Raw genomic sequence first — 16479 nt, 5'->3', positions numbered from 1 at the left:
TACATCTGAATAGGAGAGAGAAAGAAAGAAAGAAAGACGGAGGAGTTCTTTGATATGGCCATGCATTATATAATATATTTAATTATATTTTCCTTTTTATACGTAAGAATTAGTGAAAAGGATACATAAAATTCTTGTATGAGTCACATGATAAAGGAGTCCACTTTCTACACTAGCCCTAATCTTGGTTTCACACATAGGCTGGGGTTATGTAGAATGAATCTATAACCACATTTGCATGTAAACATCCAGAATATATAATATTATTTTTGAGTTGAACATAGTATAAGTTTTTAACGACTTTAATTTAATTATTATTTCTTTTTTTCCAACATCATGAACGGTCTTAAAATTAGGTTACATGTTCATGATAACAATTATATTGTATTATCTTGATAGTTAGGTATATCCTAATTAAGTCCTGACAGCTGTTTTCTTTTGGACTCCCTAGCAAAAGGGGCTGCTGTCTTATTTCTTTCACTGCTCTGTTTCAAACACGACAAAAACTTGTGTACATTGACATATATATATATATATATATATATATATATACACACACTTCATTGTTTTGTTTGCCATTAATTTATTACTAACCATTTGTTTGGAAACGAGGATTTTTTTGAAGGAAATAAAATATGTGAGGAAGATATCAAGAGAAAAGATTTTCTCTTGTTTCCAAAGGGTAAGAAAATATATAATGAAAAAAAACAAATGTAGTATTTTCCTTCAGCGCCTATAGGATTAGAATCTCTCCAAATATGAGAAAAAGTGATGAATGAATTGAGAAAATTGCATTGTTCAATGTGAAATTCATTTTATTATTTTCCTTTCTCCATTATTTTTTTTCCTCCAACATTTTCTTTCCTCTCCTTTCTATACAAAGTCTAAGAGTCTCGTAAACTGCAGTTTACACTGTATTATTGCTTTATCAGATGATATAAATATCATCTTTGCAGAATATATACCATGCAGGTGCGGATCAACCAAAAATTGATTTTCAAGAATATAAATATTTATTAAACTACTTAGCATAAGAATCTTCCAATTCATAATCCTGTCATATAATGCGATTAAGCAAAATAAACGTTTGATCAATCAAATTATTTGAGGAAAACAAATGAGATTTTTAATTTATCGCTGGAGTTAATAATTGTTGAAATTAGAAAAAAAAAAAAAAAAAAGAAATCTCTACAATTACCAATAACAGAATTCATGTAATTTTTAGCATGATTTATATTTCATAAAATTTATTATTATTATTATTATTATTATTATTATTTATAGATTTCATCATATGATGGGAACAAAAGAGAAACTAAAAGAAGATTTGCAAGTTCCATTTTGAATTCTTCGATAGACTGGTCAAGTTGGCTTTATAAAGTCACAAAAAGCTAAGTGTATGTTTCTACCGACAGCTTTTATTATTATTATTATTTTTTTTTTTTTTTTTTTTTTTTTTTTGCGAAATAAAGTAGTCTATTTAGCATATTACTTTGAAAAATTGAACTTTCAAAGAATAGAAAGCAAGAATATAGATTAAACTTATACTAACTTTAAACGTTGGTCGTTTGATGGCCAGTGGTTATTTTCCACCAAGTCGTTTGATTATCACATGAAAACAACGCTTTCCTCCAAAGCTTCATTGTTCTTTTCATATATATATATAGAGATGGATCAAGATCCAAGAAAGGGAGAAAAGGTCCGTGAAATTAACAATATACGTCAATATATTTAGATATAATAATCATATTCAATCAAGATATAATATATAAATAATCTGAATTCAATAAAAATATTTACTCGAGCTTGATTTGAGCTAAAACAAACCAAATTTAATAAAAAAATTTATTTATTAATTCACAAGATTAATAATTGTAAGATCAGATAATTGAGTCAGAGTTTTTAATATCTTAAAATAAATTAATCTTTCATCCGACTCTTCGGTATAAAGAAATTAAAAATAAATAAATAAAAACGTTTTACAAGACTCATTTTTCAATTAAAGTTGAAAAATTAAGTTCCTGGTCTCATGATATGATGCCAACAGAGAAGAAAAGGCTACTCCTACAGCTTGAAAAGGGAAATTGAGTGTATAATATACCAAAAAGAAGCTCTCAAACACAACAATTATTTTCTAAAATTAAATAACTAGGTTAGGAAATTAATAATGTAATAGATGAGACATATCAAAATACAGACAAATTGACAATTATGAGATCCAGCTAAGGGTACTCTCTATTATTATCACATTCTTATGGACACAAGTAATGGTGGAGCTCCACCATCAATTTCAGTATCGATAATATTTTTTTTTTTCTTGCAAAAATTTAAAAGTTAAAAAAGAAGATATGTTAGCGACACCTTTCTTTCTCTTTCAATACAGCCAAAAGATGATTCTTGGCCCAGAATTCTATATCTTAGGAAGAAAAACTTGCACCAAAATGTAATCTTTAATGGAAAATGTGGAGTTAAAGAAAGCCTTTTGGGCCCCAATTTGATGTAAACTTCCAAATAAAATTGATTTGATGATTTTTTTTTACCTTAGAATTATGATTCATATTATTAATAAAAGAAATGAGCAATACAAGCGGGAACATTTTTCCAAGTTTCAAAACAAGCTTCATTAGGAACAGATTTAGCTAACACATTAGCTATATCATTTGTTTGTCGTCTAATCCAAGCCATCGTGACATTAGGCAGTTGGACTAAAAGTAGTTTGCATTCAGAGATGACAACTCCAAATTCCGACCGGTCGTGGACAGAACTCTTCATAGTATGATAAACTTGCATGCAATCGGTCTCAATTGATTTGATGATTTATAGCATCTAGCTATCAAATTGGAATAATCATTACTTCTATATGTACATGTAGATTTTTATTTCAAATTTTTTTTTAGGTTTTACTATACAAATAGCATAAAAGACTAAAAGTCAAAGAAGCTTCACTAATAGCATTCAGTTTCAACATTTCAAGCAAAGCTCATCCCTTAAAAGTGTTGTCATTTTTAATTTTTTGGGTAGGGGTCTATAATTGAAAACATTTCTACAAAGGATAGTCTAGGCAACTTTTTCTTTTAATGGTAGGGTTCCTTAATGTTAGGCTATAATTATTAAGCAATAATTTTTGCACAATTATGTATTAATTACATAGTAATAGTAGGGTCCTTTACTCTCTTATTATAGTACTCACTCAGTTCCGTATATATATGCTCACTTTCTTTTTTCTTCTGTCTCAAAATGTAGTCATATTTCTTTTTTAAAAGATTATTTATTATCCAATTTTCTAATTGATATAGATCATTTAATATTATAAAGGATATGTTTGGAAAAACTAAACAAAAAAAATATAGTTTAGTTATATTAATTAATTTTTCTTAATCTATGTAAAAGTCAAATTAGACTTATATATATAGGACAGAGGGAGTAGTATCTACTATCTTTGTTCCACATTACTTGTCACATTTGAAATTTCACGTCCCCTAAAAAAATATTAAATTTGTCTAAGTTATAATAAGTTATTGAGTAAATTGATTATATTATCCTTAATTTAATATATCCAAATAACAAATAATTACTGGTGGCATACAATGGTAAATATGAAAAAAAAATTTGTTATTTTTTAAAACTATAAATGTGACAAATATTATGAAATAAAAATAGTAATCGTTAACTTAATTCTTCATTGATTTATTATCTAAAAACAGCCAATAAGTGCAAAAATGTTGTTGAAGATCCCCTATTTCACTTGGGACATAAAATGCTAGAAACAAGGGTTAATTATGATTTTTGTGCTTTTATGTTGGTCAAAGCATCTCCATATATATATATATATATATATATATCTTTGTGCTTATATCTTCTTCAAAAAAGAAAAATCTTTGTGCTTATATGTTTGTCAAAGCATCTCCATGATTTTTGTGCTTATAATAAACACCACCTTAGTAGTATTAAGTGCATTAGCAAATGCGTTATTTTTCACCTCGCATAATTAAAATTTGATTTTAGATACCAAACCATAAAAGATGTATATATTTTCTTTTTTATATACTTTTTAATTTTTCGAGTATTGAAAAAGAAAGATTTGCATCTGGGTCCATATACAAGTCGTAAATACACTTTTCATTAATTTATATTTATGAGTATCACATCTTTTAATTTTAATATTAATGGTTTATTTTAACCCAATTAAGAAAGTAAATCTAATGTGATAGGTAGAAAACTTGTTGATAATATCTTAATTATCTTTCGATAAAGAAAGTGAAAAGAAATGATGATTACAAGACTATTTGAACCAATAATAGGTAATGAAATATTCACTTTTTAGTAATAATAAAATAAACAAAAACTCACTTTTTTTCCCTTTATTTTTCACATGGAGTGTACGAAATGTGAAAATATTGTCCTAATCCATTTCAAGGTCAAAACGTAAAACACATCTAGACAACATTCTTGAAGACATCATTATAATTGGGAATTAGGGATTACTATTTGGTTAGACCTAACAGTTAATTTTGTTTTTCAAATTTGTCCAGCAATAGGAAACAGCAGTAGTTCATAAAATTAGACTACATAGTCAAGCATTACTCATTACCATCAGCCTACAATATACTTTAGATTGCGTTTAATACTAATTAAAAGTCTCCTTTTGCGAGCTTACTTAAGAGGATCATAATTCAAACATTCATGACAAATTAAGGAAGATTAGGTGCATGCATGTGCACATACCAAAAGATAAATGTTTCTTTATGTTCCAAAATGTCTGCACATTATTCAATTTGGAAGTCCTGAACAAACAATGTCTAATTATATCTAAATGTTGGCTTTTAGGGTTCAAAGATGTCTGCACGCTCTCTCCTTAATCTCTGTGCATTTACATTTTGTTTTTCCTCGTAAAGCAGTAAGGAAGAAATTCAATTTCGACATTTTGAACTGTTTTTTTTTTTTTTTTTTTTTAATTTTACAATGGAAAATTTACTCTACTTAATTCTCTAATAAAAATGTTAAATATTTTATGCAATGAAGATGCTGATAAAGGTCTAATGTAATCCTCTAGTTTTTTACCTTCTTTCCTTCTTTCATTCACTGATCTCTTACCTGGAAAGCGCTCGAGGAGGCCTAATCTCCTAGCCGAGGAAATCATATTTTCTGCATGTTCACTTCTTTTACCTACTCGGGTCTTACTGACCACACATAGACACCTTGAAATCTTGCTATAGCACGATTTTCCCGCAGTAAACAAAGAAAAACTTTTTGCAAACTCCAGTAACTCGGCTTTTCAAATGGTCTCCAAAACCTCACTATCGTCTCCACGGGCATCATCGCTTTCTTCAAGTATTGCTTCAAGTGGTAAGCTTTCTTCGTTGTTCAATGATAGACATACACTTAACACTCCAAATCCCAGAAACTCAAACGAAGTCACTCGCAATTCCAACATTATGCCTAAAATCTCAATCCCCAATCCTGAAAATAAAACCCCACTTGAGAAATTCTTGTATATAAATTGTAAATCAGGTAATATCACTCTCCAAGAAGCAATTCACTTCTTTGATCAAATGATTCAGATGCAACCCACCCCTGCCAATTCTTCATTCAATCTTTTGTAAGTGCTTGCTCTTGCTAAAAATAAGCACTATCCTACTGTTATTTCTTTTTGCAAGAGAATGGATTCAACTGGGTTGTTGACTGGTTTCATTGAATTGAATATTTTGCTTAATTCCTGTTGCAACGGGAATAGGGTTTGTGATGGTTTTGTGGTCTTGGAGGTTATAATGAGAAGGGGTTATAGGCCAAATACTGTGACTTTTAATACTTTAATCAGGGGGTAGTGCATGGAGGATAAAATTAGCGAGGCAGTGAGGCTGTTCAAGAAAATGGGCATGTTTGGTTGTTGGCCTGATGCGTATATATGGGGCACTCTGTTCAATGGGTTGTGAAATACAGGTGTCACTCTGAAATTGCTTGAAAAAATGGTTGATGGGCGTGGTGAATTTGGCATGATTTGTAAGCCAGATAAAGTTTGTTATGCCTGTATTATTGATCGTCTGTGTGAGGATGGTTTGATAGAAAAGGCGAAAGAGTTTTTTGTACAAATGAAGGACTTGGGGATTTTTCCTGTGGTTGTGTATAGCTAACTGATACAAGGTCTATGTTCTTTGGGTGAGTGGGAAGACGTTAAATGCCTATTTATCGAGAAGGTAGATCGGGGTGTGCAACCTAATGTAGTTACGTTCAGCGTGCTGATTCATGCACTTTGTCGATAAGGAAAGATAAAAGACGCAATTGGATTGTTCGAACTGATGGTTCAGAGTGGTGTAGAACCTAATATCTATACTTATAGCGCATTGATGGAGGGCTACTGTTTGGCAGGTACGATAGAGAAGGCGGCGGAATTTTTTGTTTCTATGGTGACCAAGGGGATTCAACCTGATGTTGTAAGCTACATTGATCAGTGGTTATTGCAATAATTGGAAGGTAAATGAAGCTATGAGATTTTACCGGGATATGATGGCCAAAGGGATTCAACCAAATGTCATTACATACAACACCTTGTTGAATGGTCTTTTCCAGGCAGGTAATATTGGGTATGCACGGAAGCTTTTTCAGGAGATGCAAGTTCGTGACAATCGTGAGATCTAACCAAATTCAGTTACGTATACAATTAACCTTGACGGATTTTGTAAAAATGATTGTGTCTCAGAGGCAATGAATGTGTTTCATACTTTGGAGAACGGCAACTTCGAATTAAGTGTTGAAATCATCAACTGCCTCTTTGATGGCTTGTGTAAAAGAGGGAAGCTTGACATTGCCTGGGACCTTTTCTATAATAGATTGTCTTCTAAAGGTTTGAAGCCAACTGTAGTGACATATAATGTGATGATCCATGGACTTTGTAAAGAAGCGCCAACTGGACAAGGCAAATGATCTGCTTTTGGAAATGGAGGAGAAAGGCTGCTTTCCAAATATGATCACGTTTAATACATTATTGCGGGGTTCATGCCAAAATAAAAAACCACAAAAGTGATTTGATCTTCTTCGTAAAATGTAAGCTAGAAATGTGTTACCGGATGCAGGCACATTCTCAACAGTGATGGACTGGCTCTCCAATGATGATAATTACAACAAATATTTTAAGTTGTTTCCACAATTTCCTATTTAGAAGGTAACATAAAGCGGATATGATAAATGGCAGTCCTTGTCTCAATTTCGATTGTACAACTACAGTGAAAGCTTCATGGATAGGAATAATATTCCAAAGTCTTGTTTAGGCCAGTAATAGTTGAAGTGTCATGGCAAGTTTGGCATGTTGTTGAGATTCAAGGTGCTGAACTGATCGGTCATCTTAGGAATTCGTTAGTTGACCAGAGCACCGTTTGGAGTATTTGAATCCCAACCAAGTCTGCTAATTCTTCTTCTTCGTCCATGGCAGGCAGATTCTTAAAATATAAACAACTTTATGGGCTCAATCTAAGTTGCTAATGTCCATCCAATTGCATGCTCTCTCAAGATCTTTACTTCTGTAATCAAAGTTGCAGTCAAGTTTGGAGTGCAACGTTATCAAAATTTATAAGATTCTCGTTAAAGTTTGAGGCACCACATTATAGGTCAATTTTAATGCATTTGGCGATTCTTAACCTATTAATAATAGAAACTGATTGAGAATAATTAATCCAGTCATCAAATTAAAATTATAACTTTAAATTTTGTCAAAATCCCATTTTGAAATTTAACAGAACTTTGAAATGGTTGTTGTTTAACTAAAATCCAATTAAATTTGTGCAGTTTCAATTTAGATTGTTTTAGATTTTGGAATCATATTATTTTCTTAATCATTACCATAAAGTGAAATTCAACAATCTTTGGATCATTTTCTGATACCAATTCAATGCGCTCCTCTCCTAAAATAGCCAAAAATTTGCAATTTCTTATACAACTAAATATTATATAATGAAATTTTCAAAAACAAAAATTATATAATAAATATCCTACCTTCACAAATCTTGCGAACAAAAAAATAAAATCAGAACAAATTATAGTAGCGGTATAATTTTGCAATTGTGCAAAAAATAGAACATTTATACATGGGTATAGAGATGTAGAAAGTTTGCCAGCAAACCCCTGCTCCCAAAAAACAAATGAAGAAACAATCAATTAAGGGTATAATACCAAACAGTTGATCCTGAACCAGCACTTGAACATGCTGAGCAAGAGAGTGGGAGGGAAATGGGAATAGAATAAAAGGAGCTTGCTATTCAGTCACAGGGTCAAACCCCTCTCCGGGCAAGTATCTCAGCCTTTACCCACTAAAGATGATAACATGTATTAATTGCCTTAATCCAGGCCTTAAACTGAATCTGCTACTTTAATCAGGCACAAAACCGAGAGAAATGGATTAATTTATCCAAATCAAATTCATTGCTAAGACCTAATTTCTATTAAGAAACAACTTTTCCCTCCAAAAGACCGGGCTGAAGCTTAGGCAGTAGTTCAGAAACCACCTTTTGTAAGGCAACACGATTCAATTTATTGTTGCTTCCATTTATGACTTTGTTAGAAAGGAAAGTAATTTCCCTAGCGCCCAAATTCTTTACAAATAAATCATTCCAAAATTCATCATCCTCGTTGATATTTGATTCCCTCATAAGTTCGATTACCTTTTTCAATGTTGCTACATTACGACCGGCGCCACAGCCCATAGCAGTTGCAGCACCCACTGCATTAGCAATTGCTAACGTATTTACCAGTTGCATATTATGTATGAAACCAAATGCAATGGCAGCTACAAAACTATCTCCACACCCAACCGTGTCAATTACATTCACCTGATCACATTTCAAAGCACCAGTCAATTCTTATATTCATTTTCCAAGATATGATGCTGCTTCAAATATATATATATATATATATATATATAAAGCTCTACTTGGAAAGCTTATGCATTGCATATAACAGGTTAATAAAGCAGGGAAAGAAAAAACATAGAAGTCGAGAAGGAAACAAGCATCTTCACTGCATGCAATCCTACACTTCATTTCTTTTTGGAGTTCTATGACAAAAATTGCTTGCTGATTTCACGCAAGCAACATTTCTGTTGAATGGCTTAAGTAAAAAATGAACACATTCAAGAATAGCATTCTAATTAACGCCATAAATGATTTACTGAAACAGAGTAGAATTGTAACATCAAACAAGTGCAAAAAATTATAGAAACATTTTACCTTGAATGCGGGGGCACAAGATATACTTGACATGCTGACTAGAATTGAACCCCTGGAACCCATTTTAATAATCACCCATTTTGTACGCACGCCATTCTTAAGCAATTCCTGCCCTGCTAATAAAGGATCTCCTATGCCAGTCAATGACTCGGCCTGGGAGATCATTAATACAAATAATTCAATTAAATCAGATCAACCGACAGTAGGCTACTAAACAAAATGCAAAATTTGCAAGTGTCAGCATTATTAAAGTACTTGGAAAGCAGCAACAAAAGGTGATGTTTTCTTTGCACTAAAGTTTCTTAATTTTGGAGTCGTTTCAGAAATAGGATGATGGCATTTTGAGGGAAGCTGAAAGATAATGTTAAATGTTCAAAGAGAATTCCAGACCAAACCTCATCAGAAGTGAGAAGAAGGACATCACTCATCTTCAATAAATGCTGGAGTGCTTCTTGTTCTTGGGGTGTTCCAGTAGAAAGAGACTTTCCCCGTGGTCCCGGATCAAAGAAAATAGATGTCCCAACTTCGACAGCATAATCTAGAGCTGAGACTATCAAACTAGGACATAGTTCATCAAAGCCATAACCATTGCAGAACAGAACCTTTGACTGTTTAATAGCCATTTTTACTTCTCCTGATAATTTGTTCATCCAGCTAAATGCAGGTTCCTCACTAAAATCAGCTCGACTGAAAAACAAAATTTACATGACCCATAATTTCTACAACTTAGCCCGCAATAAAAAATGATGAATGAGATAAAGAGCAATCACATAAATGCAATTGAAGACAGCCTGCTCAGGCTTTCAGCAATTTACCTACAAAAGCCATGCCTTTGCATAGGGTCCACAAGAACCCAGCATAAAAGTGTCTCATACAAGGCATTAGAACTGTCAATGATATTACGATCTTCACTCATGCCAACCATACGAATTCCCTCATCACGAAGCACATCTAGGAGGAACTTTCCATAAATTTCATTGCCGACATGACCAATTGTGGCACAACAAAGTCCCATTCTTGCAGCTGCTATGGCCATATTGCAGTTACCACCAGCTTCCCAGTATCGCTATATGCAAAAACATAATATCAACTAAACAAATGAACAGCTGAATAAAGATCCATTGATGCATTGATAAAACCATCAATTTTGGCATAAGAAATGAAAGCAATGAAATAAAATACCAACATGTGAAAATCCAAAACACGAAAATTTCCATAATTAGTGAGTAACAAAGACAATCCAGACAAAAAATTTGTTATGTAAAAATTAACTTAAATTTCGTTCATTACCATTCAAACTCATAAGTGATTCTCATAACCTTTTGCTGGTTAGTATGAGTTCTAAAACCTAGTGGTATCAAAGATAATATACTTAACGAAAAAGTTTATTCCTTTATTTGTGTGTAACACTAAAATCCATATTTATTTAAGAAAATCGTATAACACTGAAATATAAGCAAAAGATCTATTGTTTTTGACATTACTGCAAATTTAGCTACGTACAGAGCAAAATGGAAAGCTTCATTTGGCTGAGCTCAACCTCAACTAGTGTGGGATTAAGACTTAGGTGGTGTTGTTTGTTTGATTTTTTGTTTTTAAAGACATTTCAGGCTTGGTTGTTGTTGTTGTTGTAAATGCATTCACATTTCATCTGAGTACTGTTCTTATATGTAAAAGGATTTTCCTTTAATATAATACAATATAATATCTTTCATCTATTAATAAGAGAACTGTGCATATATCCTTTTTTTTTTTTTCTAAAAAAAAGTACCATTAGTTAAAAATAAAAAATGTATAGAGCAAGAAATCAAATCAAACCCTTAAAATTATTTAACGTCTTAATGCTATTCATCTTCATTACCAGCAATTGCTTAAAGAGGAGCAGAAACTCAAATAATACAAACTCCAACAGAAAGTTGCAGAATTCGGGGAAGCAGATAAGAGCAGACCTTATCGGGCGGGGAAGCTGATAGCTGTTCCATGTAAGCCTTTCGAGCCTCCGGTGAGCGAGGGGGCAATTCGGGAACATTAAGAACAATATCGACACAGAGATTACCGAGTGTAGCAACATCGATATTTTTCACTCCAAAACTCCGCAAAAAGGGGCCGTTTTGCGGTGGACCGAGAGAGGTAGAGCAATGATTGGAAATAGAAAGCTGGATTCCCCTGCAAGTGAAGGCATATTGAGGCCTATTGTTGTTGGCGGGAGAAAGAGGGAAGATTAGTTTAGGGTTTTGAGGGAAAATTGAATGCAAAGAGTGAGCATGGAAAGGATAAAAGTGAGTGAATGCGGAAGAGGAATTTAGGGTTACAGTGAATTGATGCATTCAGAGGAAAAGTAGCGGAGACTGCAGAAGAAAGAAAAAAACGAAATTTAGAGGAAATGTAAATGTAGAATTTGAATGAATATATTAAAATGATTCTTTGGTAGTAGTCAAGTTGACACTTTGCAACTCTCAAAAAAGGATTCTTGGAATCTCGTCCATCGTCTTTTTCCTCCTCTGTTTAATCGTTTTCTATTTCTGCCTTCTTTTTATTCTTTTCTTTACGTGAATAATGTTTTATAATTAAGAAAATATAAGAATAAAAACTCATTAGCTGCAATCTTTGGCCGTCAGATCAGATCAAAAGACATCCACTCCAAATTTTTTGAATTGTGAAAGATTTTTTGTAAAAAAAATGAAACTGAAAATTTGTTATCTATCTTTGGAAGCACAGTAAAGAAGCATTCACTCCTTTGGATTGTATTGCCCTTGACGGACCTGTAATAGATTATACTGCCTGTAATGAACTTTAAAATGATTTTAAAATGATTATAATCGCTGCTGATAGTACATGGTGTATAATATTCACAGTATATAATACTGATGAAAAAAAAAAAATACTAACAACCATTAAATAAATATCAATTTGAGATTGTAATGGTACTCGGTTATTAAAAAAAAAAGGAATTGTTAACATTAACAAGTAGTCTAAATAATCTAAAATTGCCAGTTTTGGATTTGTACAACCAAGCACAGGATAAGGAAATTTTGAATTTTGAAAAAAAAAAAAAAAAAAGAGCACAAAAACAAAAATCAATTCTAACTTTCTTCCTTGATTCAAACAGAAAAATCTCATGAGGAAAAGTAACATATCCGTGAACATAATTCAGATTTCAGGACAATTAGCTTGCATCGACTATTCCGCAGGCGGGTTTCAGATGCTTGAAGCTTGAAAGTGGATGAATAAGAGAATTCAAATCCCGTAAAACTTTGAAGGGTCTATGTCCTGCCTGCAGATTCCAGTTTCCTCTTTTCCAACCAACAATTTGTACTCCACATCCACTATAAAGCAGGAAGTTTGCGAAGCTGGCATTAGAAAGATAATTAAATTTTGGTACATATGAAATTCGTTAAGGAAAAGAAAATGAGATGTCAGGATTTAAACCCTTAATCTCGGCAGACAGTAGACACAATGAATTTCTTTGCTTTATGTCTGTAATAATCATATCAATGCTCCCAATATTTAACACTCAGAAGTCTGAAACATTATACATCACTATTACAAATAGATGGAGAAAAAATAACAAAAATTTAAGAACAAAAAGATAAAAAGTACAGTCATATTGGGGCTAAATATTCGAAAGTTTATAATAAATGGGTCTATATGTACACCCTGTTTCAAAAACTCATCCTTTGGCGAACTGTTCCCTGTGTACTTAATGGTCCACAGTTGATCTAGTACTGCAAATCTGTCTCAAATTCAATTATTCTACACCTAATTTTATTGAAATAGCTAATGATAGAGTGTACTTCCAGCCATATATTAGATGAATCAAATTGGTATCATTAATATACCATTTTCATGCCTAGAGAAATTACAAAAGCATCAGTAAGCATATTGGTTAACATGACCATCATACCGGTAGTCATTGCAACATTTGCATGGCAGCAGAATTTCATAGATTAATCTCTGGTTGAAGAGCTTGTTCCTTTGCCAATTCCTCAAGTCTCTTGACAACATTCTGTGCTGCATCACTATATGCTTTGGAGACTACAGAATCAGGTGATGATATTGTTATAGGGACACCTTCATCAGAACCCTTCCTGATATCCACTTCCAATGGTATCTAAAATAGGAAGCACTTTTATGTATGAGCATGGTGAACTAATAGATTCATATGTCAGTCTTATATAAATTGAATTGCATTCAACATTTGTGAGTAAGACAATATGCCAAATTGGACATGCGTCTCACAACAGAAAAGAACGATGAGAAAAATTTTAGAGTTACTAGTTTCCCAAGAATAAACTAAGCTTTACCATGATGATGACACTTGAAATTGCCCAAGACATTTAGCGTACCTCACCAATAAAATTATAACCCATAGAAGCAGCAGTCTTTTGGGTTCCTCCTTCCCCAAAAATAAATGAAGGCTCACCACAATGTGGACACTTGAAGCAACTCATGTTCTCTATAAATCCCAGAATCTGTAAAAGAATCAGAATTCCTCAATAGAATTAGTAATAGTGCTAATCTATTTATTTCAAGTAAAAGTGCCCAAAAATAAAAATTGCAGCCTTTTCTATTTCTAGGAGGCGTGTTGGTTCTTCCAGTTGTAACCTTCCTGGGATGCAGAAACTACATCATGAATAAAATACGTGTATCTCAAAATACAACCATGCACTGCAACAATTTAGCCTAATGGCTTATGCCTGTTGTCATGAGGATTTAAATTATTTTCCTTTTGATATATGTAGCAGTAGAACTCATAAAATCGTTATTCATAACTATAATTAGTGGGGAATTGTGGCAAATCAAGCTTTTGCATGTCATCAGCGCCCATTTACAGAATTGTCTCACAAATCACTTGAGGAAATTGGCATCTTTCAAAATTTGGAAGAAATAATCATACAGGAACTTGAACTTTAGAGAACATTTTAACTCCTCTACGAGCATCTATTAATGCAACATCTTGTGGAGTTGAGACAATAAGAGCACCTGCCAGCAAATCAACAATGATCAGAAACATAAAAAACTTACATTTATGAAATAAAGATACTCACAATGCAAAAACATTAAATCTGTTATCATAACAATCTGTCAAAGTTCAAAATAAAAAGGCCCAAAAAGAAATATGTCTTATAAAATTATTAAAGAGACTGTGCAACATAATGGAATTTTATTTCCTTTGTCGTCAGAAAAAAGCTTATTGATATATCCAAAAATCAACAACAAGAAACCAAGAACAAGACACAAAAGCACAAATAAAAACAGATTACCAAGAGAAACAATTTCCTCTCCAACCCCTTTGATTTTTTGCTATGGAAGAAATCTCAAGTTAGTTTGACAGACTGTCATGTCAACTGCTAGGTAGAACACAAATTTACACACCTGATAATTGTAGATTTTGACTCATAGTTATCTGAGCATCTCCAGTGCCAGGGGGCATATCTACCACAAGAATGTCAAGATTTCCCCACTCAACTCCTCTCAGCATTTTCTCAAGAGCACTCATCACCTTCCAAAAGGAAAAAAAAAGGTCAAATAAACTTCTCAAACAAAGCAATAAATAAATATAAAGAAAAATATAAAAATCTCACTGCAAGTAATTATCAATATATTAAATAGCATATGACTTTCTTGAATAAAGTAAACTTAAAACCATACCCTTAACTTTCTTTTCATTGTTATCAAAGTTAACACCACTTGTGCTATAAGGAAAAGCAATACTTGAATTTGCAACAAATTATAATTTTTTTTTTTTTCCTTGATGTAAATTGTGTGGAAAAAATGTTCTGATAGTGATGCAAAAGCACTGTAAGGATTTTGCATACCATAGGACCTCTCCATACAATAGGGGCATCTTTCTCTACAAGAAATCCCATTGACATACACTTAACTCCATAGTTTTCAATTGGTATCATTTTTGTATCTGCAAAAGAGCAGAAGAAAAAGAAATAGTTAGTTCTATTTAAACCTTTCAAGAGGGTGTATCATGAGGGGAGGTCTTCATCTGCCATGCATGTAGAAATTAAGAAAAGAAAGGACAAAAAGGTGATAGAAAGTTAGATCAAATTGGTAAATTTGGTATCGTTATCTGTGTTAGTCTATCTTTTGAAGACAATGAAAATGAAAATACAGAAGTCGGGATGCAAAAATTAGCCAAAGTATATTTACAATATTAAAGCTACACTCGAACAAATAGATTTAACTCATAGATATGTACTTAGAAAACTTCCCCTTTTCACAAATTGCTTTCTAAAGCACCTTCCGACTTCAACTAGTTTGGAACTAAGGCTTGTTGTTGTTGTGATGCTGGTGCCTTCTAAAGCACCTTAGTATAAAAAAAAAAAAAAAAAAAAAAAAAAAAAAAAAAAAGAACTATTACCTTTAGTGACATCTGGTTTTTGATTGATCTTCATCATTGTAGGAACAGATGGTCCATAAACATCAGCATCAAGCAAGCCCACCTTCAGTTGGCACTTGTTAGCAAGTGCAACAGCCAAATTAACTGCAAATACAAATAGTATACATATATAAACCTAATATAAGCATTTGAACACAGAGAAACAATTATTATTCTGGTGTTGTCCGATCATTGACAATTCCATGCTAACTTCAACTATCTCCAATAAGAGCTCATAGTAAAAGCAAGCATTTCAAATAAAAAAGAAACAATTTACCGGCAGTAGTAGACTTGCCGACGCCGCCTTTACCAGAAGCAATAGCAATAACATCCTTAACTCCTTCAAGTCGCAGCTTCGATCTGCTAAACGGTGCTGCATAGTCTCTAACACCTCCCAGCCTCTGCAATACAAAACTCACCCAACAATCATCATCAATTGACAAACGAAAGACATTTAAATCAAAAATAAAAAAAAAAAAGAAAGAAAGAAAGAAATCACCACCAAATTGAATTATGCGATCCGAAATGACATGCATAATAATCTTACGCTTAGAGGTCGCAAGAAGCCCTTCATGAGTCCTTCCACTGTCCAAATGGCGAAGAACCTAAAAAAGATTGAAGTTTTTACTTTCTGCAGCCGAGAACTAGTGTTCTGAGAAGGAAAAGTTGGGCGTAGTGGAGGTTTTAGTTTGCTGTAAGAATTTTTCCGGCATCGAAGAGGAGGGAAGGATGGAGATTAGGAGAAGAGGCTAATGGGTCATGGACAAAGCCCATGGGCTCATTCTTGTTTAGTACTTTTTTTTTTTTTTTTTTTTGATAATTTGTTTAGTACTATTTAGAGGATCGTAATAGATTTTTTTCATCGTATCTTTT

The 16479-nt window shown here is 32.7% G+C and overlaps 2 protein-coding genes and 1 pseudogene across 3 annotated transcripts; 1 reads left to right on the top strand and 2 right to left on the bottom strand.

The window, feature by feature from the left end:
- Positions 1-5040: 5040 nt before the first annotated feature.
- Positions 5041-7485, top strand: LOC119370878 (uncharacterized; annotated as a pseudogene).
- Positions 7486-8012: 527 nt separating this feature from the next.
- Positions 8013-11759, bottom strand: LOC105649880 (pfkB-like carbohydrate kinase family protein). The gene is made up of 5 exons (XM_012236696.4): positions 11165-11759; positions 10031-10281; positions 9611-9902; positions 9216-9368; positions 8013-8819 (listed from the first exon to the last, which is right to left on the bottom strand). The coding sequence occupies exons 1-5, from the start codon at positions 11540-11542 to the stop codon at positions 8433-8435; spliced, it is 1461 nt and encodes a 486-aa protein (XP_012092086.1). The 5' UTR covers positions 11543-11759; the 3' UTR covers positions 8013-8432.
- Positions 11760-12083: 324 nt separating this feature from the next.
- INDH (INDH1(iron-sulfur protein required for NADH dehydrogenase)) lies at positions 12084-16370 on the bottom strand. 2 transcript variants are annotated; one of them, XM_012236694.4, is made up of 9 exons: positions 16154-16370; positions 15884-16007; positions 15589-15711; positions 15035-15132; positions 14592-14718; positions 14113-14198; positions 13562-13687; positions 13120-13326; positions 12084-12565 (listed from the first exon to the last, which is right to left on the bottom strand). In XM_012236694.4, exons 1-8 carry the CDS (start codon positions 16178-16180, stop codon positions 13156-13158), a joined length of 882 nt encoding a protein of 293 aa, XP_012092084.1. In that variant the 5' UTR covers positions 16181-16370; the 3' UTR covers positions 12084-12565; positions 13120-13155. The 2 variants fall into 2 exon arrangements, with proteins under 2 accessions (XP_012092084.1, XP_012092085.1); XM_012236695.4 differs by having other exon boundaries at positions 12084-12541.
- Between the last annotated feature and the right edge of the window lie 109 nt (positions 16371-16479).

This window comes from Jatropha curcas, chromosome 5 (assembly GCF_041381405.1).
Source record: "Jatropha curcas cultivar XTBG-Jc1 chromosome 5, XTBG_Jcur_1.0, whole genome shotgun sequence".
NCBI lineage: Eukaryota > Viridiplantae > Streptophyta > Magnoliopsida > Malpighiales > Euphorbiaceae > Jatropha > Jatropha curcas.
The sequence above is the reverse complement of the archived record's forward strand: the minus strand, read 5'-3'. Positions and strand labels throughout refer to the sequence as shown.